Consider the following 22,180-nt stretch of genomic DNA (forward strand, 5'->3'; position numbering starts at 1 on the left):
GGTTGGGGTAATATGCTCGTGTTTCTTAGTTCCTGTTAAAATTCTGGTGGCTACGTTCTGTAGTATTTGGAGTGGACGGATGGTAGCAAATGGATACCTCAAACTTCGCTTGGGCTATTATTAGGAAGCCTCACGCTCGGGTTCTGCAGCGTATTAACGTGCTGCTGTGCATGTCAATCACAATGTCTTTTGACTATGCTCCCGCTTTTATAATCATCGGTAACCACATAGTTTACATTTTTTGCTCTTTTTAAATTTTCACTCTTTTTATAGTTATGCAGGTAAAACTGGACACTTATCTGAGCTTGTCAGGACAGTTTATAACAGTTCCGGAACCCTCTGGACTTCCTGTTTAGGTTTAAAAAGCCATCTATGAGTTCTTGGCGGGTTACTGCCAAAGTTAAGCTGAAGCCGTGCAGCAGTATATGCAGAGAGACAGTGACTCAAAACACCCCTGATGAAGCCCACGAAACACGTACCGTGTCGGGTTGGGTCGGTGTTGTTATAAACTGTCCTGACAAGCTCAGATAAGGGTCTAGTTTTACCTGCATAACTATAAAAAGAGTGAAAATTTAAAAAGAGCAAAAAATGTAAACTATGTGGTTACCGATGATTATAAAAGCGGGAGCATAGTCAAAAGACATTGTGATTGACATGCACAGCAGCAAGTTAATACGCTGCAGAACCCAAGCGTGAGGCTTCCTAATAATAGCCCAAGCAAAGTTTATGAGGTATCCACAAGTTACACAAAAATATTACTTTCAGCGAATCTATAACGGTGTTTTAGTATTGCTATATTTGGCTTAATATTATTGTCATGGTTGTTTTGTGGGTTCTTTATGGCAATTCTTTCTAGTGGTGAAAGGCTGTACAGAATTTTCTTCTGATTGCTGGAAAGCTGCGTTTTCATCCTGTGTCTGAAACTCTCTAGTAGGTTGGAAGAATGAATGAAAACAAGAGCCAAAGTGAGTGCTTGAGTTTTATGAAACATTTCTTTAGAACACCTCCCAGTTGGGGGGTGTCATTACACACTCCTCCTCTGACTTCATCATTGAGCATCTGCAAGGACTCCGATATCTCTAATAAGGGACACTTTGGTGACACCCTTGCATTTATATTAATATTGTATTTCAGATATCCGCTTCACAATCGGCCATGCTAGAGAACACAGGCGTACACTTGGTTAAAATTCACCTTTAAACAACTTTTGTGCTAAAATAAATTAATCTACATGTAATCTGATAGTGGTATACATACTTTAACAATCCAATGTCTAATAAATGAGACACTTTGAAGACGTTGGCCTCAAGTGGGAAGTTGCTACCAGTAATTGCCATTACTTGTAACCAGTGGCGGTTCCGAATTCCCTGAAGGAAGAAGAAGTCATCAAAATAAGATACTGTACCTCCCCAAAAGGAATTCTGTAAGTCTGTGTTCAATCTAAGCCTACAAGGGCGAGCTAACTAACAGGAATAATAACAATATGGATCATGCTTGTAATTAGAAATTTCATTAGGGCACTTACCTCACCTGCCTGAGTGGAAATTATGTAACACACCAAACCCAAAATCCACTAATGTAGGTAATAATCACACTCATAAAATTGAAGAACCCACATCCACTAAACCTCAATTATTTTCTTTTTTTCTTTTCTTTCAACCTTATATATCTCTAAAACGAGTAAAATTTCACAAATCTTCTGTACAGACAAAAATTCTTCTACATAGAAAACATTTTTTTAATGGAAAGTGGTTGTTTCATAAACATGAATCAGGAAGTACCATGCAGGTTACCTCTGTTGTTATTTGTAATCATGAACAAACCACCGTCCACCTTATATTATTTATTAATCGTTTTCTCAAAACTTCAAAAAATTCAAACCAGTATTCATTGTGAATTTTTGTCTAAAAAAAATGAGAATAGTCCGCCACTCGAATCCCCAAAGTCAAACTTTTTTGGGAAAAGATGTTTTACAATGATGATATATCTTTCTACGTTCAATGCTGATCACTTTTCTTTATTGAAACTTATTACAGAATACTTAGCTCAGTCCACGCTGATAAATAGGTCGCTGAGGAACAAGTCCATGGTAGCGCTTTAGCCTGACATCGCCAGGTTTCGAAACAAATTCTTCTTCAGGGGAAACCGCTTACCCCAAAACTCATCTCAGCTCACAATGATGTATACTTATTTCATCTGAATAAATCTCGCTCTTTCATATCTCAGCTCGCTTGTGATGCGCTCAATCAGATGAGTTTTGGGGTAAGCGGTTTCCCCTGAAGAAGAATTTGTTTTGAAACCTGGCGATGTCAGGCTAAAGCGCTACCATGGACTTGTTCCTCAGCGACCTATTTATCAGCGTGGACTGAGCTAAGATTTCTGTAATAAGTTTCAATAATGAAAAGAGATCAGCATTGAATGTAGAAAGATATATCATCATTGTAAAACATCTTTTTCCAAAAAAGTTTGACTTTGGGGATTCGAGTAGCGGACTATTCTCATTTTTTAGACAAAAATTCACAATGAATACTGGTTTGAATTTTTTGAAGTTTTGAGAAAACGATTAATAAATAATATAAGGTGGACGGTGGTTTGTTCGTGATTACAAATAAGAACAGAGGTAACCTGCATGGTACTTCCTGATTCATGTTTATGAAACAACCACTTTCCATTAAAAAAAATGTTTTCTACGTAGAAGAATTTTTGTCTATACAGAAGATTTGTGAATTTTTACTCGTTTTAGAGATATATAAGGTTGAAAGAAAAGAAAAAAAGAAAATAATTGAGGTTTAGTGGATGTGGGTTTTTCAATTTTATGAGTGGAAATTATAGCAACAATAAAATTGATAACTCTTAACCCCAATGAAGTCTATGAATAAGTCTAAACGGTCAAGAAAAGGGCATTGTTAAATCACAATTACGGTTCTCATTTGTCATAAGGATTCTTCAGTTTGCACCCTATGCAAAAATATTTTGATAAATCAAGCCCAAAATACTGTGGTAATTTGTTTGATAAGAAAAGAAACTTCAAGTGACAACTGCAAGTCTATAAATCTATATTTTATGGTACAGACCACTGGTATCAGATTTCTAAGCACTATAGAGGGTTTCTCATCAAAGTAGAAGTTGGAAATACATAAATTCCAGGAATCATTTGTTGTTACAGAACATGTAGAGGTAGAAAGTTGGATAGTTTTGACACATATATTGACCGGTCTTTTAGAAGAATGTCTTCCTGAGCAAAGAGTTGCTTTGTGGTGAGATTGTCCATTTTTGTGTCCACTTTCTAGACTGCAGTTTAATATTTCTTAGGGATGGAATTTGTACTTACATGGCCAGTAAAGTTAAGATTAAATTATTCAGCCTTATAATAGATACCACAGAATATCTAACGGCATTTGAGTAAGCACTCATATAAGAAGGCAGCTGCTTACATACTGCGTTGGCCCTGCATAATGAGTACCTTGACGGCCAATTTATGTAAGAGTGGAAAGACGTCTTCGTAGATTTTGATCTCCCCAGCCATTTCATTATATGCATCCCAGTCCTTCAGTTTATCATCCCACACCAGGCATTCAGATGCATATTCTTCAATCTAAATACACAAGAAGAAAATAAATGACACCTCATGCTAAAACCCTCATTTCTGATGATAGTGGAGAAATCACACTATGACACAACAGTTAATTTTGATATAGACATTTAAATACCTCCAAGGTTTCCATGTCAAGGAGAATGGCCTCTTTCAAAGGAAAGGAGGCTCAGAACAAGAGGTTATAGGATGAGGGTGATGGGGGTAGATTCAGGAATAATCTAAGGAAATATTTCTTTACAGAGAGGATAATGGATGCATAGAACACCCTCCCAGTGAAGGTGGTGGAAACAAGAACAGTATCTGAATTCAAAAAAGCATGAGATAAATGCTGAGGATCTCTGAGGAAGTGGTAGGGATTGTACAGCTGAATAGTTGATTTGGATGGGCAGACTAGATAGGCCATATGGTCTTTTTCTGCCATTACATTTCTATGACTCTGAGTTTCTTTATTTTATCTATTTATTTATTTTAAAACATTTATTTACCACCCATATTAAACCTGTTATGCTGGGTGGGTTACAACAATTAAATTAAACAAAATCCATACATATACAAACTAATATCTTAAAATATAAAATATCACATTAAAAGCATATAAATATACAAGAAAACACTACAATCCAACAGCTTCTAAAAACAAATAAGCTTTTAATCTCTTAAGAAATAATTTCAAGTCAGAGATCTTACACAGCTCAATTTGCAATGAGTTCCATACAATAGGGCCTATAACAGAAAAGGCCTGATTTTGTGTCTCTGACAAATGTGCTGCTTTTAACGATGGTACCTTTAAAAGTTCCATCTCCTCAGAACGAAGAACATGATTAGGAACATAATTACTTAACAAATCTGAAAATAAGCAGGCCCTTTTAACTTTAATGCCTTGAACACTAAGATCTGTAGTTTAAAACAAATACGCTTTTGAGGGGGTGTAGTTCATGTAATAGAGGGGTAACATGACCCCAAGGTCTACCATCCATGAACAAACTAGCAGCAGAATTCTGCAATATTGCTAGATATAGACAAACCTAAGTAAAAACAATTACAGTAATCTATCAATGATAGAACAAAAGACTGCACTAAAGTACAAAAATCATTAAGGACCTAAACATATCTCATATGACACAATGTGCACAGTTTAAAGAAGCCTGATCTTAATATTGATTTTAATTGAGGTATAACATTTAAATTCTCATCAAATATTACCCTCAAATTCTTTATCTGTCCTAAGTATATTTGAATTCCATTGCACCAAATCTGCTGGTAGGCTAACCAACCAGATTTGCTTTTTCAAGGTTACTAGATTAACATTTATTCAAACCAAGCAGTCACATGACAATGAAAATCCAATGCTGGTCTAAAACAGCAGGTCAGGATTATTTTCAGGTACAGGATGTCCACAGAGTTAAAATCACAATTGGTTCCTGAAAACCGCATCTTAAGGCAAAGAGTTGTAAATTGAAACTGTTTTTCCGTTAGAAAACAAAGTTATATTTTTAAATTGGTTCCAACACTAAGGCCCAGTGCCCTGTTTTCACTCAAATAACCCTGAATGTATTATCCTGGCTTTTTTGTAATATTATCTTTCTCTGGTTAAAACATTTGTTCTTTCTTTTTACAATCTATGTTCCTAGAATCCAGAAGAAGAAACTAATTTAGAACTATTAGAATTTTCCGTCATTAAAATCTGCAGCAGATTTGTGCTCCTGGCTGCCATGTGGACAGCCGGCCATTCTACCCTCCCCACCCGATGACGCACCAGCCAGCCATGCAGGAGCAGTCGCTGGAGCTTACTTCTGCATTACAGCTGTAGGCATTGGCCTACTCTGTCTACTGCTAAATCCACCCCTATCATATGTCATCACTCATTTCCATGTTATGTACTGATATGTTTCTAATAGCAAATGGGCCACAAATTTGTTTAGTTTTAATATCTAAATTATTGATATACCAAAATGATAATTTTAAAACGAGCGTGCATACACCCATATAGGCGCAAGTGAAGATACGCTGGAATTGTTAATTGTGCGTGTATTTGCACGCATATGTTGTAAAATACACCAACCACGCATAAGTATGCTCCTGATTTTAAGAGGTTACTCGAGCACAGCTAGCATGCGTGTGTCTTCCACAGGACTTTGTCGGCTTTTACATGCATCTATCAGCGGATTTTAAAACATTTCGAGCGAGGCACATTCCCGGTTTTCCAATTAGTCCACCAGCTTGTCCAGTTAATAACAAGGTCTTTCAGACCCCTTTGGTTCTTCATCCTGCATGCTGTCCAGTTGACCCAGACCCCTCGCCTTGTTCTATAAGTGCTAAAACTCGAGATCTATAGACTTGGGGGTAGATTTTCAAACCGCGCAATTTGGCATACTTTTGCTGGCGCATCAGGCGCCAGCAATAGTACGCGGGATTTTAGTAGATACGCGCGTAGCCGCGCGTATCCACTAAAATCCTGGATTGGCGCGCGCAAGGCTATCAATTCCGTATAGCCGGCACGCGCCGAGCCGCGCAGCCTACCCCCGTTCCCTCCGAGGCTGCTCCGAAATCGGAGCGGCCTCGGAGGGAACTTTCTTTTGCCCTCCCCTCACCTTCCCCTCCCTTCCCCTACCTAACCCACTCGCCCGGCCCTGCTAAACCCCCCCCTTACCTTTGTCGGGGGATTTACGCCTCCCGGAGGGAGACGTAAATCCCCGCGCGCCAGCGGGCCGCTAGCGCGCCGGGACGCGACCTGGGGGCGGGTCCGGAGGGCACGGCCACGCCCCCGGGCCCGCCCCGGAACGCACCCGACACGCCCCGAAAACGCCGCGTGGTTCGGGCCCATGCCCCCGACACGCCCCCCTCAGAAAACCCCGGGACTTACGCAAGTCCCGGGGCTCTGCGCGCGCCGGTAGGCCTATGTAAAATAGGCTCACCGGCGAGCAGGGCTCTTAAAATCCGCCCCTTGCTCTATAGACAGCCATCTACCTCACCAAAATAAAGCAACTACTAACCAACATGAAACTCATCCTAAACTTCGATAAGACAGAAATAATCATACTGGATAGAAAGAACATCGATCCTCAACTACCACCACTCAACCTAATGAACCAAAAAGCTGCAATCTCACCTGTCAATCATGCCCGCAACCTTGGAGTCATAATTGACAATGAACTTTCCTTCAAGAACCACATCACTACTAAAATCAAAGACGGATATCACAAACTACTAACCCTACATCATCTAAAACCTTTCCTTTCCCCCAATGACTTCAGAACAGTCCTTCAACTACTCATCTTCTCCAACCTGGACTGCTGCAACTTCCTGCTATTCAACTTACCTCTCAACACCATCCGTCCACTCCAAATCCTCCAAAATACAGCCACAAGAATACTCACTGGAACTAAAAAACATGATCACATCACTCCTACACTTATATCACTACACTGGCTCCCAATAAAATTTAGGATAGAATACAAAATACTATCCATATTACACAAAATAATATACAAAAAACAAACTGGCTAAGTATATCCATAAAACTGCACTCTCCAAACAGAAACCTCCGCTCAGCTAATAAAGGTCTATTAAAGATTCCACCTGCTCGTTCCAAATAACTCACCTCAACTTGGAAGACAGCCATATCCCTAGGAAGCCCCAAACTCTGGAACACCCTCCCAATTGAACTTAGAACACAGCAAAACTTAAAAACCTTCAAAAAAGAACTAAAAACCTGGATGTTTACCAAAGCCTACCAACTCACCCAATGACTCTCAAACACCACTTCCCTCTTTCTGACCCTATGCAAACATGTGGAGCCAATGCAAGCACGTAATATAACACATAACTGAAACTGTATAGTTTGACATCCGAACTATGTTTATAAAGCCTACAATATCTATATTAACAATCATAGGAATCTTTTGGAAACTCTGTTAAACATCGAAACTTTGTAAACCGTTGTGATGGCAAAACCGGATGGTATATAAAACTCGACAAATAAATAAATAAATAAATAGAGTGTGCCTGCTGTGGTTTAGAAATACAGAAGGTACGTGGGTAAGTCTTGGCCCTGCCTCAGAATGCCCATGCCCTTTTACGCTCCCTTATTCCTCACATACACAGGAGTACATATGCGCATATTTAGCGGCTTTCTAAAACCCGCATTGCTCGCGTGTAGCCCACATACATGCATATGTGGGCATTTTTGCGCAGGTAACACTTTTAAAATCAACCTGATAGATTATTGCAACTAATATTTCTGTTTTAAATAATCACATTTTACTATGCATGCACGATAACTACTTTGGGCTCGATTTTCCCCCAGTGGAAACTAAGAAACTTTTCTGGCACAGAGACCGTCGCCTGTATGACATAGTGAGGGCAAAGGTAGCGCCGGCGCCATTTTGAAGATTGGCAATACGGCCCGCGTGCAGGAGGTTGCTCCCGGACCCCCACTGGAATTTTGGCAAGTCTTGTGGGGGTCAGGAGGCCCCCCCCCAAGCTGGCCAAAAGTCCCTGGGGGTCCAGCGGGGGTCCGGGGGTGATCTCCTGCACGCGTGACGTCGGGAGCCAGGAACCAAAATGGCGCCGGCGCTACCTTTGCCCTGTCACATGATAAGGGCAAAGGGCCACCGGCGCCATTTCTCAATGCAGCCGTGGCCAGAGAGAGCTGGAGATCGCGCCGGGACCCCCCCACTGGACCCCAGGTAATTTAAAACATTTTGGGGGTAGGGGAGGGTGGGGGATTTGGGGAGGGTGGGGGTAGGGGAGGGTGGGGGATTTGTTTTAAAGGTTCGGGGTGGGTTTTAGGGTTGTTTTGGTGTGCCGGTTTTCCCGCGCCCTATTTAACGATACAATACAAATGCCCCTGACAATAAATCGGGGGCATTTGTATTGTATTATGCACTCTAACGATTTTGGACGATTTTAAAATTATCTGACGATAATTTTAATCGTTCAAAAACGATTCACATCCCTAACGGTTATCCTACCAATCCGAAGTCAGGAACCAGGAATCACTAAGACGAGACAGGAACCAAGGAGCAAGGATCCAAACACACGAAGACTCACCAAAGCAAGCAGACCTGACTAACGGGAATCGTTGCCAAGTCAAGGAATGAGCAGAGGAAGCCTCCTTTTATACTTTCTCTGCTCTGGCTCATTGGAGACAGCTGAAGATAATTAAAGGGATCAGGTCCTTTAAAATCTGGTGAGGAGACGTGGCCTCGCGACTAAAATGGTGGCGGCCATCTTGGATTCTGGCCGTGGAGGAGAAGCTGTCTGATGCCCTGCGGGAGGAGTAGGGACGGCTCCCAGCCCGGCGGTCAACCCGGAGGCCCGCGTCGACATGCGGGGACAATGGGCACCGGACCTGCAACGGCGACCCACCATAGGTGGGTCGCCGTTGCGGTCAGGTAGGGGGGCGTGCCCGCGGTCGTCCGCGGCACGGAACACAACATTACCCCCCTCTTTAGGGCGCCTCCCTGGAGGCCTGGGTTTAGACGGATGATCTCTGTGGAACTGCTCAAGCAAGCCCCGGTCTAGTATGTTGGCCAACGGCTCCCAGGTTTCTCTTTGGGGCCGAACCCCTCCCAGGCGAGCAGATACTCCCGTTTCTTTCTATGCTTCCGTACGTCCAATACCTCCCGGACTTGATAGGTGAGGTCGTCTTCGGAGGCAATAGGTTGGGGAGTCGGAGGTGTACTGGAAGGCCAAGATAACAACAGGGGCTTCAAGAGGGAGACATGGAACGTGTGGTGTATCTTGAGTGAAGACGGTAGACGAAGTTGATATGAAACGGCACCAACCTGTCGAATGATGGGAAATGGCCCAATAAATCGAGGGGCCAATCGTGGGAATGGCAGCTTCAGGCGGATGAACTGGGTGCTCAGACATACCTTTTGACCCGGCCTCAAAGGCGGGTATGGTCTTCGTCGCTGATCGGCATACCTTTTTGCTACCTGACTGGCTTTGATCAATGCGCGTCGTGTGGAAATCCACAGGCGGTGTAGGTCGACTGCAGGGAGTTGGGCTACCGGGGACGTGACTGAAATGGGAACTGGCAGCAGCGGGCGTGGCTACTTCCCATAGACTATCTGGAATGGCGATGATCTCTGTAACATCGTTTCATAGTAATGGCTAAGAGTTTAGTGATGATTAATCTGACCTGTGACTTAAGATAAAGACTGTTAAATTATACATTTAATTTAAAAGGTGCAATAGACAAAACCATGACATACATACATAAAATGTGCTAGTGCTGTATGAAGATTTTATGTGTACAGCTTTCAGCGTTTTTCTCTTTCTCGCTCTCTTTGTGGACAGGCTTCTCTAAAGAGCCATGTCTTTAAGCTCTTTTTGAAAGTCTTGAAATCTCTCTGTAGTCTTGTCTCTTTGGGCATGGTGTTCCATAGTAACGGTCTGGCCAATGATAGTGCTCTTTCTCTGACTTGAGTTAGTTTTGCAGTTTTTACTGAGGGGATGGTTAGGAGGGCTTTGTTGGCGGATCTCAGGTTTCTGTTAGGGACGTGGACGCAGAGTGCTGTGTTTAGCCATTCAGCTTTTTCGTCATGGATTAGTTTATGTATAGTGCAAAGGGTTTTATATTTTACCCTGTATTCAATTGGCAGCCAGTGTAGATCAGCTAGTGTTTCAGTTATATGATCTCTTTTTCTTTTTCCTGTCAAAACTCTTGCGGCTGAGTTTTGGAGTATTTGGAGTGGTCTTAATGTCGTGTACGGTAATCCTAATAGTAAGGCATTACAGTAGTCAGTGCTGGCAAATATTAAAGCTTGTAGGACAGTTCGGAAGTTAGTTTGATTTAGTAACGGTTTAAGTTTCCTGAGGACCATTAGTTTGGCATATCCTTCTTTGACTTTTAATGACATGTGTTGTTTGAGGCTAAGTTCTGTGTCTATTATTACACCAAGGTTCCGTACTTTATCGGCTATTCCAATTTTCTGATTGTTTTTTAGTAGGATCGGGAATTGGATGACTGTCATGTTTTTTCGTTCAAGATGGAGGAATTCAGTTTTCTCTATGTTGATGACTAGCTCCATTTGGTTTAATAGCTGTTTAATAATGTCAAGGTACATGATTGCTAGGTTTAGTGTTTTTTCCAGTGAGTCTTCGATTGGAAGTAAAATCTGAATATCATCGGTGTATATGTAGTGTATGATACCCAGTCCAGCTAGGAGATGGCACAGTGGAAGTAGGTAGATATTAAAGAGTGTAGCTGAGAGTGCTGATCCTTGTGGTACGCCAGTTATTAGATTTATTTTCTCTGACAATGCGTTTTTTTATTTGAACTTGATAATATCTGTTACTTAGGTATGATCTGAACCAGGCTTTAGTTTTTTCCTTTAATCCAATTTCATCGAGTCTATTTAGCAGTATGTCATGATTTATTGTGTCAAAGGCAGATGATAGGTTGAGCATTAGGAGGATGTAATGTTTCCCACTGTCAAAGCCTCTCATTATGCTATCCATCAATGAGAGAAGTAAGGTTTCGGTGCTGTAATGTTTGCGAAATCCGTGCTGTGAAGGGTAGAGTATATTATTGTTGTCAAGCTGTTCAGCTAGTTGTTTCTGGATGACTTGTTCTATTAATTTTGCTATTAGTGGAAGATTTGATACTGGTCTGTAGTTACTCAGTATAAGTGGGTCACTGTTTTTTTTCTTTATAATTGGTTTAATTATTGCTCCTTTTAGGTTACCTGGAAAGGATCCTTCCTCTAAGGAGAGGTTTATGATTTTTGTTAATGTGGGGGCGACTATGTTGGCTAGTTTTTTTATGTCATTTGTTGGTATGGTGTCAAATACATGTGGGGCTGGGTTTATCTTTTTTAACATTTATTTATTTATTTATTTAACGCTTTTCTATACTGGCATTCATGATGCGTATCATATCATACCGGTTTACATGGAACAAGGGATGAACATTAACTTAACTTAATATTGAACAAGAGGCAAAGTTCCAAAAAACAAGGTGGAGTGAACTTGGACATCGAGGTAGCAAGCGGCTACAGAAAAAACATGGTTTCAACTTCAGGTTCTGTTATTTCCTCAAATGTGGACCAATGTATACTGTCTCTTATATTTTGATTTCTTGTTTTGTTGTGTTTGAAATTTTGTTTTTGAGGTTTCTAATTTTGTCATTGAAGTATTGAGCTATTTCGTTGCATTTGTTTTCAGGTAACTCTGTGGGAGCTTCTGTTGTGTCATTGGTAAGGTTTTTTACTATGGTGAATAATGTTCTAGGATTATTTGAAAATTTTTCAATTTTTGTTCTATAGTATTGTTTTTTTGTCTCAAGGATTGTTTTTTTGTAGTAGGCTAGGTGTTTTCTATATCTAGTTAGGTTTTAATTAGTTTTGTGTTTTTTCCAGTCTTTTTCTTTTTTTCTCAGATTTTGCTTGATTTCTTTTATTTTTTTGGTTGTACCATGGGTTTGTTTGCTTAGGTTCTTTGATGAGGGTGTGTTTTATTGGGTTGATTTCATCTGCTAGTTTGTTCATCGTTTCTATCCATGTATTTGTTGCTGAGTGTCCATCTTTAAACTCAGATTCTTTTAGTTCTTCGTCTAGTTTGTTTCCTAAGGTTTCGATGTTAAATGGCGGTCGGTATTTAAATTCTATTGGTTTTGTTTTGTGTTTTGGTTGGGGTCTTGTATATTTAATGGTGGACTGTATTAAAAAATGATCGGACCATGGGATTTGTGAATAGTTTGTTTTAATGTGTTCTAAGAAGTTACTATTTATGAACGTCAGGTCAAGGGAGTGTCTTGCTTTGTGTGCTGGATTTTCAGTAATTAATGTGAACCCTAGGGCTGTCATTATGTCCATTAAGGTTCGACAGGTGTTTGATAAAGGGTGTACGTCCATATGTAAGTTGAAATCTCCCAACACTATTGTGGGTTTTGTTGTATTTGAGTGTGTTGTGAAGAATTCTATTAGTGGTGACATATTTAGTTCAAGGAGGCTTGGAGGGCAGTAAATGAGACATATTTGTATGTTAAGTGTTTCGAACATAGCAATTTCATGGTTCGCTAGGGGTATTATGGGTAGGAGCTTACATTTAAGTTTTTTTTCAGTTATTAGTAGGAGACCGCCTCCTCTTTTGTTTGCTCTGGGAACTGAGAATACATCATAGTTCTTGTGCGCTATTTGGTTTTTTAAAACTGTCAGATTTTTTTAGCCAGGATTCTGTTATTGCAATGAAGTTAGGTTTGATGTCATAGAGTAGATCCGTGATTATTGGGAATTTTTTGTTTTTGGCTTGTGCATTTACTAGTAGGAAGGTGACCATTAGTAGGTTTAAATCTCCATTGCTTATGTTTTTTGTTCTTTTGATTTGTATTAGGTTGTTTGTATTTATTTGTAAAGTGTTTGTTGCTTTGTATTTTATTTTGTCTTTGTAGTTTTTCATGTCTTTTCTGCAGTACCTACGTTTGTTTAGGCAGACTCTAATTGTTTGTGTTACCTTTTCTTCTCTTCCGTTGTCCATGTTTGGTGATCCATAGTTGTTCAGCAAGAGTTTCCTGTTCTCTGGGAGTTCTCGGGGTGAACGAAGGGGCATACAAAGGGGGCTGCCCCTTTGTCACGCCCCTTCGGCGCGACAAAGGGGCAGCCCCCTTTGCACACGCCTTCATACACCCCGAGAACTCCCAGAAAACAAGAAACTCTTGCTGAACACCACCTTTGTCTGAAACTCAATCATTCTTATATCGTAGTCCAAAAGAGTAGCACCATCATAAGATTTACATTGTAAAACGTTCACAGTTACTGAGATATCTTCTAAATGATGAGTAATGGACTTCTCCATAGATGAAATAGCGGTCCGCAAAGAATCCAGCGTAACTGACTTAGGCCTTATCGGAGCACTGCATTGGGATCTGGATGTTGCCTCAGCTGCATGGGAGGAGAATATTACCATCTGTTCCTTTGGCCTAGTGCCTTTTGCTTCCTCTCCTTCTGCTCCAGGAATTAGACCATTGCCCATGCTGGGTAGCACCAGAATCTTCTGCCTTCCCTTGCCAGTCCCAATGCTACTAGCCACTGCATTTCTTCTAGCCAGAATTGCTGTTAGAGCCAAAATACCCCCCACTGCAGTAACATCCACGTACTCTCTGATAAAGACACTGGCAGAAGAGACAGCAAGTTTGTGGAGGGAGGTGAAGTCTCTCTCTCTGGAGCTGAGTGAAGGCTTTAACTCCAGCAGGGAAACTCTCGCCAAGAATCCAGCTGAGGATGAAGACACCAGAGCAGCGTTCTGCGCTGAGGCCAATAGTTATAGAAATTATTATTTTTACAACCTGCCAATGTGATGCACATAAGTCTTTTATTTGCATATATTTACTCTTGCTCAATATCAGGTGTAAGTGATCCATAAACATCTCAGAAGTGAAAACATGACTGGGTGGGGGTTTGAGTGAAAAGGGGGAACTTCAGGCTGAAGAGCCAGGAGAGTCTTTATAAGTTGCAGATGGACTGGGTGAACTTGTATACTAATTGGTAAAACCGGTCATTTCATTGCTGCACGCATGTTATAAAATTCCCTGACTTACGTGTGTAAAAGCCGACTTACAATGGGTAAATGCACCTTAGAAATGTAAGTAAAATCTATTCACGTATCCCTTTAAATTTTGAAGTTCAAATACGGGAGTATATCACGTGCGCACATTTATCCGGCTATATTATGACTTCGCCAGGTAAGTAGCGCCTGTGCCTCCACTTTGACAGGCAAATTCCAATTTATCCAGCTAAGTAGCAGCAGGCATTACTTAGCAGGATAAGTCTGAAAAATGCATCCATCCGTACAGCTCGTGGTATTTACATATGCAAGCATTTGTGGTCACGTATGTACTCGTATTTTATAATCTGCGCATATCATTTGTATATTGGTTATAATATACAGTAGTAAATTACAGGGCACTCATATACACATGTATATAGGGGCCCGGGTGCAGTTTTGAAAGTTTCTCTCCCTACCATCACTGGTTACTGGTCACCGTCCACCAAGATAACTCAAAGAAGCACCAAGGCTGAGCTCAAGTGAGTAAGTCCTTCCCTGCCATGAACATCCAGAAAGTATTTCTTCACAGAAAGTTTGTTGGATGCATGAAACTGCCTCCCAGTGGAAGTGGAGACAAAAACAGTACAGATGACTTTTGCTCACTATGGTGCAGCACCCAATGTCCTTACAACTGTCAAGCAAAAGGCTTAAAAAATGAAAGATATTAAAAAAAAAAAAAAAACCCACTAGATAGTGAAACACATTATTTTCAAGATCTATAGATTTTAAAATTCCCATTTTATGAATCTTAACAATGTCTTTTTAAGTGCACTTTTTGTCATTCCAGATCTGAATACTGCATAACGAAGTTACATTAGCAAAGCCTTTTAAGAAGATTCTTCCTTTTATTAAAAAGTCATTAAAAATAGGCCAGTCGAAGTGATCATACCTCTTTATTGCTTTCCTTCAACTTGACCTCAGCCCATAATGTGTTTCTAAATCGCTGATCAAAGTCAATGAACTTCTGGAAAAGGTTATAGAGGGTGCCCAATGACTGCAGGTCCTGGGCACACAGGAGAAAAAGACCGAAGGTTACAATAATTAAACACAAGGCAGAAGACTTTATAACGCCCTTCCTCCACCCCACCCCCACTCCCCAGGAGGCATTGCTGAAATCCTGTGCTCCCCCTGAGAAGCACAGAAAGGCTCTGGGAGCCTGCATATGTTCTGCCTGCGTGCAGCATCTACTATGAGCCAGAGCACCAAAAATGAGGGGGGTAGGGAGGGGGCAGCTTATTACACTGTAAAAAGGCGTCAGAGGCTTGGTGGGAGTGAAAGAAAACTAGACCTGCCAAGTCTTCCACTTTGGGCAGGAGTCTCCCACTCTGGGATGGCCTCTCATGCTGTCATGTGCAAAAATTGGGGAACTGCCGCCCAACACAAGAGGCTCAGAAGGCAGGCTCCCAGGACTCACGGAGCCCATCATCCTGCGGCAGCTGCTAAACTGTCTGCCCGGAGGTGTCTTGGGCCCTCACCACAGCAACCGCGAGCAGTCTCCTAGCTCGCATGGGCCGGCGCTTCCTACCTGCTAATCTCGTAGTGCACAAGATCAGCGGATAGGACGCACTGGCCACGCATGCTCTGAACCTGCTCACAGGTGCTGCAGTGCTGGCACAAAACCTACAGGGTGGTCAGGTTGGTAGCTGCGGGATGGTGAGCTCTCACCGCCGTAGCACTGCTACGTAAGACTCCAGCAGAGAGATTTATTTATGATGCCTTCTGAGGTTGCTGGTGTCGGATCACAAGTACAGTGGCACACTGAGGAGGGAGCTTGGTGTCGGGTGTCAGGTCTGAGTGGTTCCCAGAGGCTCTTGCTTCCATAGACAGATGTTGGGAAGGAGACTGGAAAAAAATGGCAGGAGACAAATGTGAGGGAAGAAGGAAGGGGAAAGAGACAGGGGAATAAATATGGGGGGGGGGGGGGAGGGGAGGCAGGGGGACAAATACGCTGAGGTGCATAGTCAGAGGAAGACTCCCTGGCAGCTGGTGCATCTTTGGAGGGGGAGCCCCCTGACTTACACACACACACACACACACACATGCATGCATATTATGCACCCATTCTTGAGCCTAAGGATGTTTACAGGGTAAATCTGGCTCTGCACATGTGCACGTGCTCGGAGTCCCTGCAAATAGCTCCTCCTTTTTCGCAGGCCTTCATTTTAAAGTGGAAACCCAGGCCACAAATGAAGCACCGCTGCTCAGACTGTGAGTATGCACTGTCTCAGAAGGCCCACGCTGTCAAACTGCTTTTGAGGAAAGGCGTGCAGGATTAGAATGTGTCTCCGGTTGGCCAGAATACTGTAACCTAAATCTTTTACATCCCTTTAGCTTAATTTATGTAAATGGTACTCGGGACTAATATGTCCAGATGGTTGAAGAATTCTTTTAAAAGTGGATGATCAAAAGGTAGACCGCTAGTGGCAAGGGTGACCAAGCTTTTTTCTCTGGCAGCACTGAATTATAATAATCAAGACCCTGGAATAACTGCAAACACTCCCAAAAGTGTGGTTCCAGCTGGTCTGGCTTTTATTTACAAGAAAACTATCCACACCACGCTCCACAGGAACAACTGAGTTGGCACAGTTCACCAGAAAATGTGCTAAGCTTTTGGTTTCAGATTCGCAGTGTCAACATACAAAGTTCAGATTTTACTAAAATCCCTTGTCCAGATCATGTTCTAAAAAAAAATACCTAAGTACTTGAAAGCACTGTGCTTCATTGTTGCCTTTCTGAAGGGAAAACCGGTGTCCCTAGGATACAGTATAGAATGATTTCCATACCTACTAGGTATGGAAATCATTCTATACTGTATACCTACTCACAGATCCAGTCTTAGAGTAGGCTATCACTGGGATGGAAATGCTCTGCTGTTGGATTCACAGATCTCGTGTGAGGTGTATCTCCTCAAATTTATTTATTTATTATTTTTGTATACTGACATTTGATCTCAATTGAGATATCGCACTGGTTTACATTCAGGTACTGTAGGTATTTCTCTATCCCCAGAGGGCTTACAATCTAACAGGTCGATCCAGTAAAGTGTGCTCCGTCGGAGCGCACTGTCACCCTGCTCTGGACGCGTGTTTTCCCTTACCCCTTATTCAGTAAGGGGAGGAAAACACGCGGCCCACCCGCGGCACCTAATAGCGCCCTCAACATGCAAATGCATGTTGATGGCCCTATTAGGTATTCCTGAGCGATCCAGTAAGTAAAATGTGCAGCCAAGCCGCACATTTTACTCTAAGAAATTAGCGCCGCCCAAAGGTCGGCGCTAATTTCTTCCGGCGCCAGGGAAGTGCACAGAAAAGCAGTAAAAACTGCTTTTCTGTGCACCCTCCGACTTAATATCATAGCGATATTAAGTTGGAGGTCCCCAAAAGTAAAAAAAAAGTAAAAAAAAAAAATAAAAAAATTTTGAATTCGGCCCGCGGCTGTCGGGCCGAAAAACGGACGCTCAATTTTGCCGGCGTCCGGTTTCCGAGCCCGTGGCTGTCAGCGGGCTCGAGAACCGACGCCGGCAAAATTGAGCGTCGGCTGTCAAACCCGCTGACAACCGCCGCTCCAGGCCAAAAGGAGGCGCTAGTGTCCCTAGCGCCTCTTTTTCCTCGTTTGCACCGCGTCGCCTAATTTAAATACTGGATCGCGCGCACCGGCGAGGGGCCGGTGCGCGCGCGTTAGTCCGCTCTCCCACGGACTTTACTGGATCGAGCTGTAAGTTTTTGTACCTGAGGCAATGGAGAGTAAAGTGACTTGCACAAGGAGTGACAGCAGGACTTGAACCTTGGTCTCCTGGTTCATAGTCCACTGCTCTAACCACTAGGCTATTCCTCCTCCCTCTGCTGCTTCTCAGTACACTCATACTGGATGCCCTCCCAGCTCTGTCTGCATCACACTCCCCCAGTGCATGCTCATAATATTCTATGGGACACTACCACAAGGTGTTCTACAAAACAGGGGCTCCCCCTTTCTCTGCCACATACCATTAGCACAAAAATAAAATTACACCATCATTTTCTTAGGACTTACTTCACCTTAAAATGAACCGTACAGCCGCATTCTTAAATAACCCCACAACACCATTACCATATTTAAAGAAGTACAGAAAATGCAACATATAATTTAAAATTTTCAGAAGTTACATAATTCAACATCTGAACTGAAAATAAAATTCTTCTATCTTTGATGTCTACTACTTTTTCTCTTTGAACTGTTCTCTCTCGTCTCTAATCGTCTGTCTTCTCCTACCTTCTTTCTTGTTGTTCTTTCCATTACCTTTCCATCTACATGTCTTCTCCATCTCACGCCTTCCTCTTCCACATTTTAATATTTTTTTTTTTGTAGAGGAAGGCTTAATTTGCATGTCTATTAGCTTTATGACCAGGAAACTGGCGGTAACGTAAATGCACATGCAAAAGACACGCATTAAAGACCATCGTTACCTTTTCAGTCCTGTCCAGCTCTGGAAATTTCTTTGGGATGACATTAAAAAGTCTCTGCACTGAGTTCAATGTTTTTCTTTTGGCATCATAAACCTGGAATCTGTATACAAATATTATTATTTATAAAATAATAAGGTACCCTCAATACACATAAACATTTATTTAACTTCATTTGTTAATTGTTTTACGGATAATAATCGCCCAAAGCGATTGGTTATTGTATAGAATTGTATAATGAGACACAAGGATTATAATTATACAAGAGTTACAAAATTAAATAAACAAGGCAGGACAGAAGATCTGAGGCCCCTACTTTGAAAAATCTACAGTTTAGACAAAGGCAACAGCGACAGACAGACATATGAAGCAGGACTGAGAAATTTAAGGGCATCATGAACAATGGTAGCAAAGGGGGACCGGCAGTAATTCAAGGACTGAAGGAAAATGGAAGTCATTAGCAAGAAGGTACTTAGTGTGGCATCTGAAAGAAGGGAATCTAACATTTAAAGCACAAAATTAGAAATGCAAAATCTTCATCTGCTGCAAACATATTTTCTTTGGATGAAGATTTGCAATGCCTCACTGTATACAAACGTCTGCGATACTATGTGGCTTTCATTTGGATCCTTTCTAAAGAAAATATTTCAAATTGCTGTGCAACTGCACGTGGATGATGCGTTTAAAAGAAGAGAGATCAGGGAGAAGCATAGTTCTCCTGGTCACTCTTTCAGCAGGGGCGCTTAATTCTGCTTTGTGTTTTGAACCAGAGAAAACGTTTCTCTGGCCCTTTACCCCCATACAAACCCCAGGCTGCTATTTGACTCCAGCAGTTATAGTTCAAAGAGACAATCTGGTAGCCCATAAACAAGCAGCCAGCAGCTTTTGAAATCCTTACTTTAATCTTCTCAGAAAGCTTCTTTCCTGTTACACGGAGGCGATACCCTTCTCATTTTGTTGCAGCATTTAAGTGCTGTCTAGACCTTTAAAGGAATATTATCATGGCCACAAAAGAAAAGCTCACGGTCATGGCATTGTTTTAGAACACTTGATGCGTTTCCATAAGAAATTCTCCTCCTTTGCTGTGCTGTCTTTTAGGTAACTTTTCAGATTTCTGTCATCATTTGAAAACACCCAAAATTGCAGGGAAAACACAAAAAGGCTCAGATATCATTGATCTTCTAGGTCATCAACTGTCAGTGAATCTTCTTCAATAAACGTATATTCCAATGGCAGAGGGAGGGCAATTTTCAAAGACATTTACGAGGGTAAAACAGTATTTTTTATGCCTGGAAATGGGTTCTTTGAATATTGCCTACCTTCTTTATGCGTAAAAATACGCCTATAGTACCAGTACACTTGCACTTTTATGTGCAGAAAAAGGAAAATATGCTATGCATATTCTTTGTGGCTAGACTGCATTGGGTTTCCAAGAAGGCATTCGGATAACCTGAACAGAGTAGCAGTTATAACCCTAAACAGCTATGATCCAACAGCATCAAGCTTACAAGTTGCCTGGAATGACCTGTATGGAGGGATCATGATTAAAACCCAAATTTCAGTGAATATGGGGAGAATGGATATTGGGCTTTTTAGGACATTAGCCTCACTAACCTTGTTGGCTATGAGGATCAATACAAAACTGGATAGTAAGTCTCAAAAGGGGGCCTAGATGATGGCTTAAGTATTGATCTTGTAAGAATTAACGTCAAAGATGACAATGACTGAAATGGCCTTCCAATGGAGGAGGGTGGAGGCCATCACTGTATCAGATTTTAGGACAGATATAGAAGGCAAGAGTAGGAGGGTGGGAAAAGGGTTTAAAGGAAGGTAAAACATGTTGGGGGAGGCAGTTGTTGTTGTTGGATTGCATATGGGAAATTATATGCACATCTACCCAAAGTGGATGAATCTCAACTGGGCAGACCGAATGGACCATTTTGGCTTTTATATGCTGTAATTTACTATCTTACCATGTGTGCCTCCAGGAATGGATCGGGAAACACTGCTATAGATGAGTCAAAGTAAGTTTCATAATGTTTGCCAAACATCAAACAAAGTCTCCAAATACTCAGTACTTCTTCCTATGAATCACGTGCTCTGAACAAACTCTGTTGAAGCATCTTATTCCCCACAGACTTACTTTTCCTGGAAGTCATGCAACCGCGAAACAGCTTCTTCAGGTCTTACTCCAGAAGCAGTGGGACCATGCGTGTCAAAACTGTTTCGAAACTGAATCACCTCCACCACAAAACTCTGAGGACAAATTAAATATAACAAGAAGCATTATCTTTACTGAGGCAAAAAGGAATGAGGCACAACCTTATTCAACACTCCCCATGGAAGTGCTCCATGATCAGTTTGCATAGTACCAATGATAGCTTGTTTTTTGCTGATGCTAGCTTTAACAAGTAGTAAATATTTGGTAGCTTTTAATGGAATTGTCAGGGCTGGTGTTGTAGGGCAGTTTGGAGCAGTGTTGTGTGGTGAAAAAAAAATGATGGCTGCTGTGGAATTCTTTTTCCCTTTTTTTTGCATTCTTTGTGAAAAAGGCCTATATGATATTGAAAGGCACTCTTAATCTGTGGGCATTCGAAGGGGGTATCTCAGAGGTATGTTTGAAAACTATGCACAGACATTTAATTTTCAAAAAAGTATTATAGACATGCAGCAAACACGTGGACTTTCCACTTTCATTTTAAAATCATATATGTGTGTATTTACCTTAACCACTTCTCTGTAATAAATGCACTTCCTATAGACTCTTAAGAACATAAGACTTGCCATACTAGGTCAGATCAAGGGTCCATCTATCCCAGTATCCTGTTTCCAACAGTGGTCAAGTCAGGTCACAAGTACTTGGAAGGATCCCAAGGGGTAGATATATTCCAAGCTGCTTATCCCAAGAATAAGCAGTGGATTTCTGCAACTCTCCCTTACTTGTTAATGGCTTTTCCTCCAGGAACTTGTCCAAACCTTTTTTTAAACACAGCTATACTAACATCTTTCACCACAACCTCTGGCAACGCATTCCAGAGCTTAATTATGTGTTGAGTAAAAAAATATTTTCTCTAATTAGTTTTAAATATATTACCCAGTATCGTCATTGTGTGTCCACTGGTCTTTGTACTTTTCAAAAGAGTAAACAACTGATTAATGTTTATTCGTTCCATGCCACTCATTATATTATAGACCTCTATCATATCTCCCCACAGCCGTGTCTTCTCCAAGCTGAAGAATCCTAATCTCTTTAGCCTTTCTTCATAGGGGAATTGTTCCATCCCCTTTATCATCGTGGTCACCCTTCTCTGCACCTTTTCTAATTCTGCTATATCTATTTGATATGTGGTGACCAGAACTGAATACAATACTCAAGAGGAGGTCACACCATGGAGCAATACAGAGGCATTATGATATTCTCTTGTTTGACTTGACTGGATTGTAAGCTCTGTGGAGCAGGGACTGTTTCTTATGTGTATCTGTACAGACCCGCATATGTTTAGTAGTGCTTTAAAAATGATGCATATTGGCAGTAGTACCTTTAGCTGCAATAACCTGATATTCAAACACCATGTAGGTGGGTATTTTCTGC

At 41.5% G+C, this 22,180-nt stretch overlaps 1 protein-coding gene across 1 annotated transcript in view; it reads right to left on the reverse strand.

The window, feature by feature from the left end:
- LOC115088599 (dynein gamma chain, flagellar outer arm-like) overlaps positions 1-22,180 on the reverse strand; it is a 535,861-nt gene that overhangs the window by 343,209 nt on the left and 170,472 nt on the right. Inside the window, exons 30-34 of the mRNA XM_029596857.1 lie at positions 20,732-20,844; positions 18,592-18,691; positions 15,039-15,152; positions 3,464-3,595; positions 1,258-1,367 (exon numbers count right to left, since the gene is read on the reverse strand). Coding sequence (XP_029452717.1) covers positions 1,258-1,367; positions 3,464-3,595; positions 15,039-15,152; positions 18,592-18,691; positions 20,732-20,844 — 569 coding nt within the window. The remainder of the gene's footprint in view (positions 1-1,257; positions 1,368-3,463; positions 3,596-15,038; positions 15,153-18,591; positions 18,692-20,731; positions 20,845-22,180) is intronic.

Source organism: Rhinatrema bivittatum, chromosome 3 (assembly GCF_901001135.1).
Source record: "Rhinatrema bivittatum chromosome 3, aRhiBiv1.1, whole genome shotgun sequence".
In the NCBI taxonomy this organism is placed as follows: domain Eukaryota; kingdom Metazoa; phylum Chordata; class Amphibia; order Gymnophiona; family Rhinatrematidae; genus Rhinatrema; species Rhinatrema bivittatum.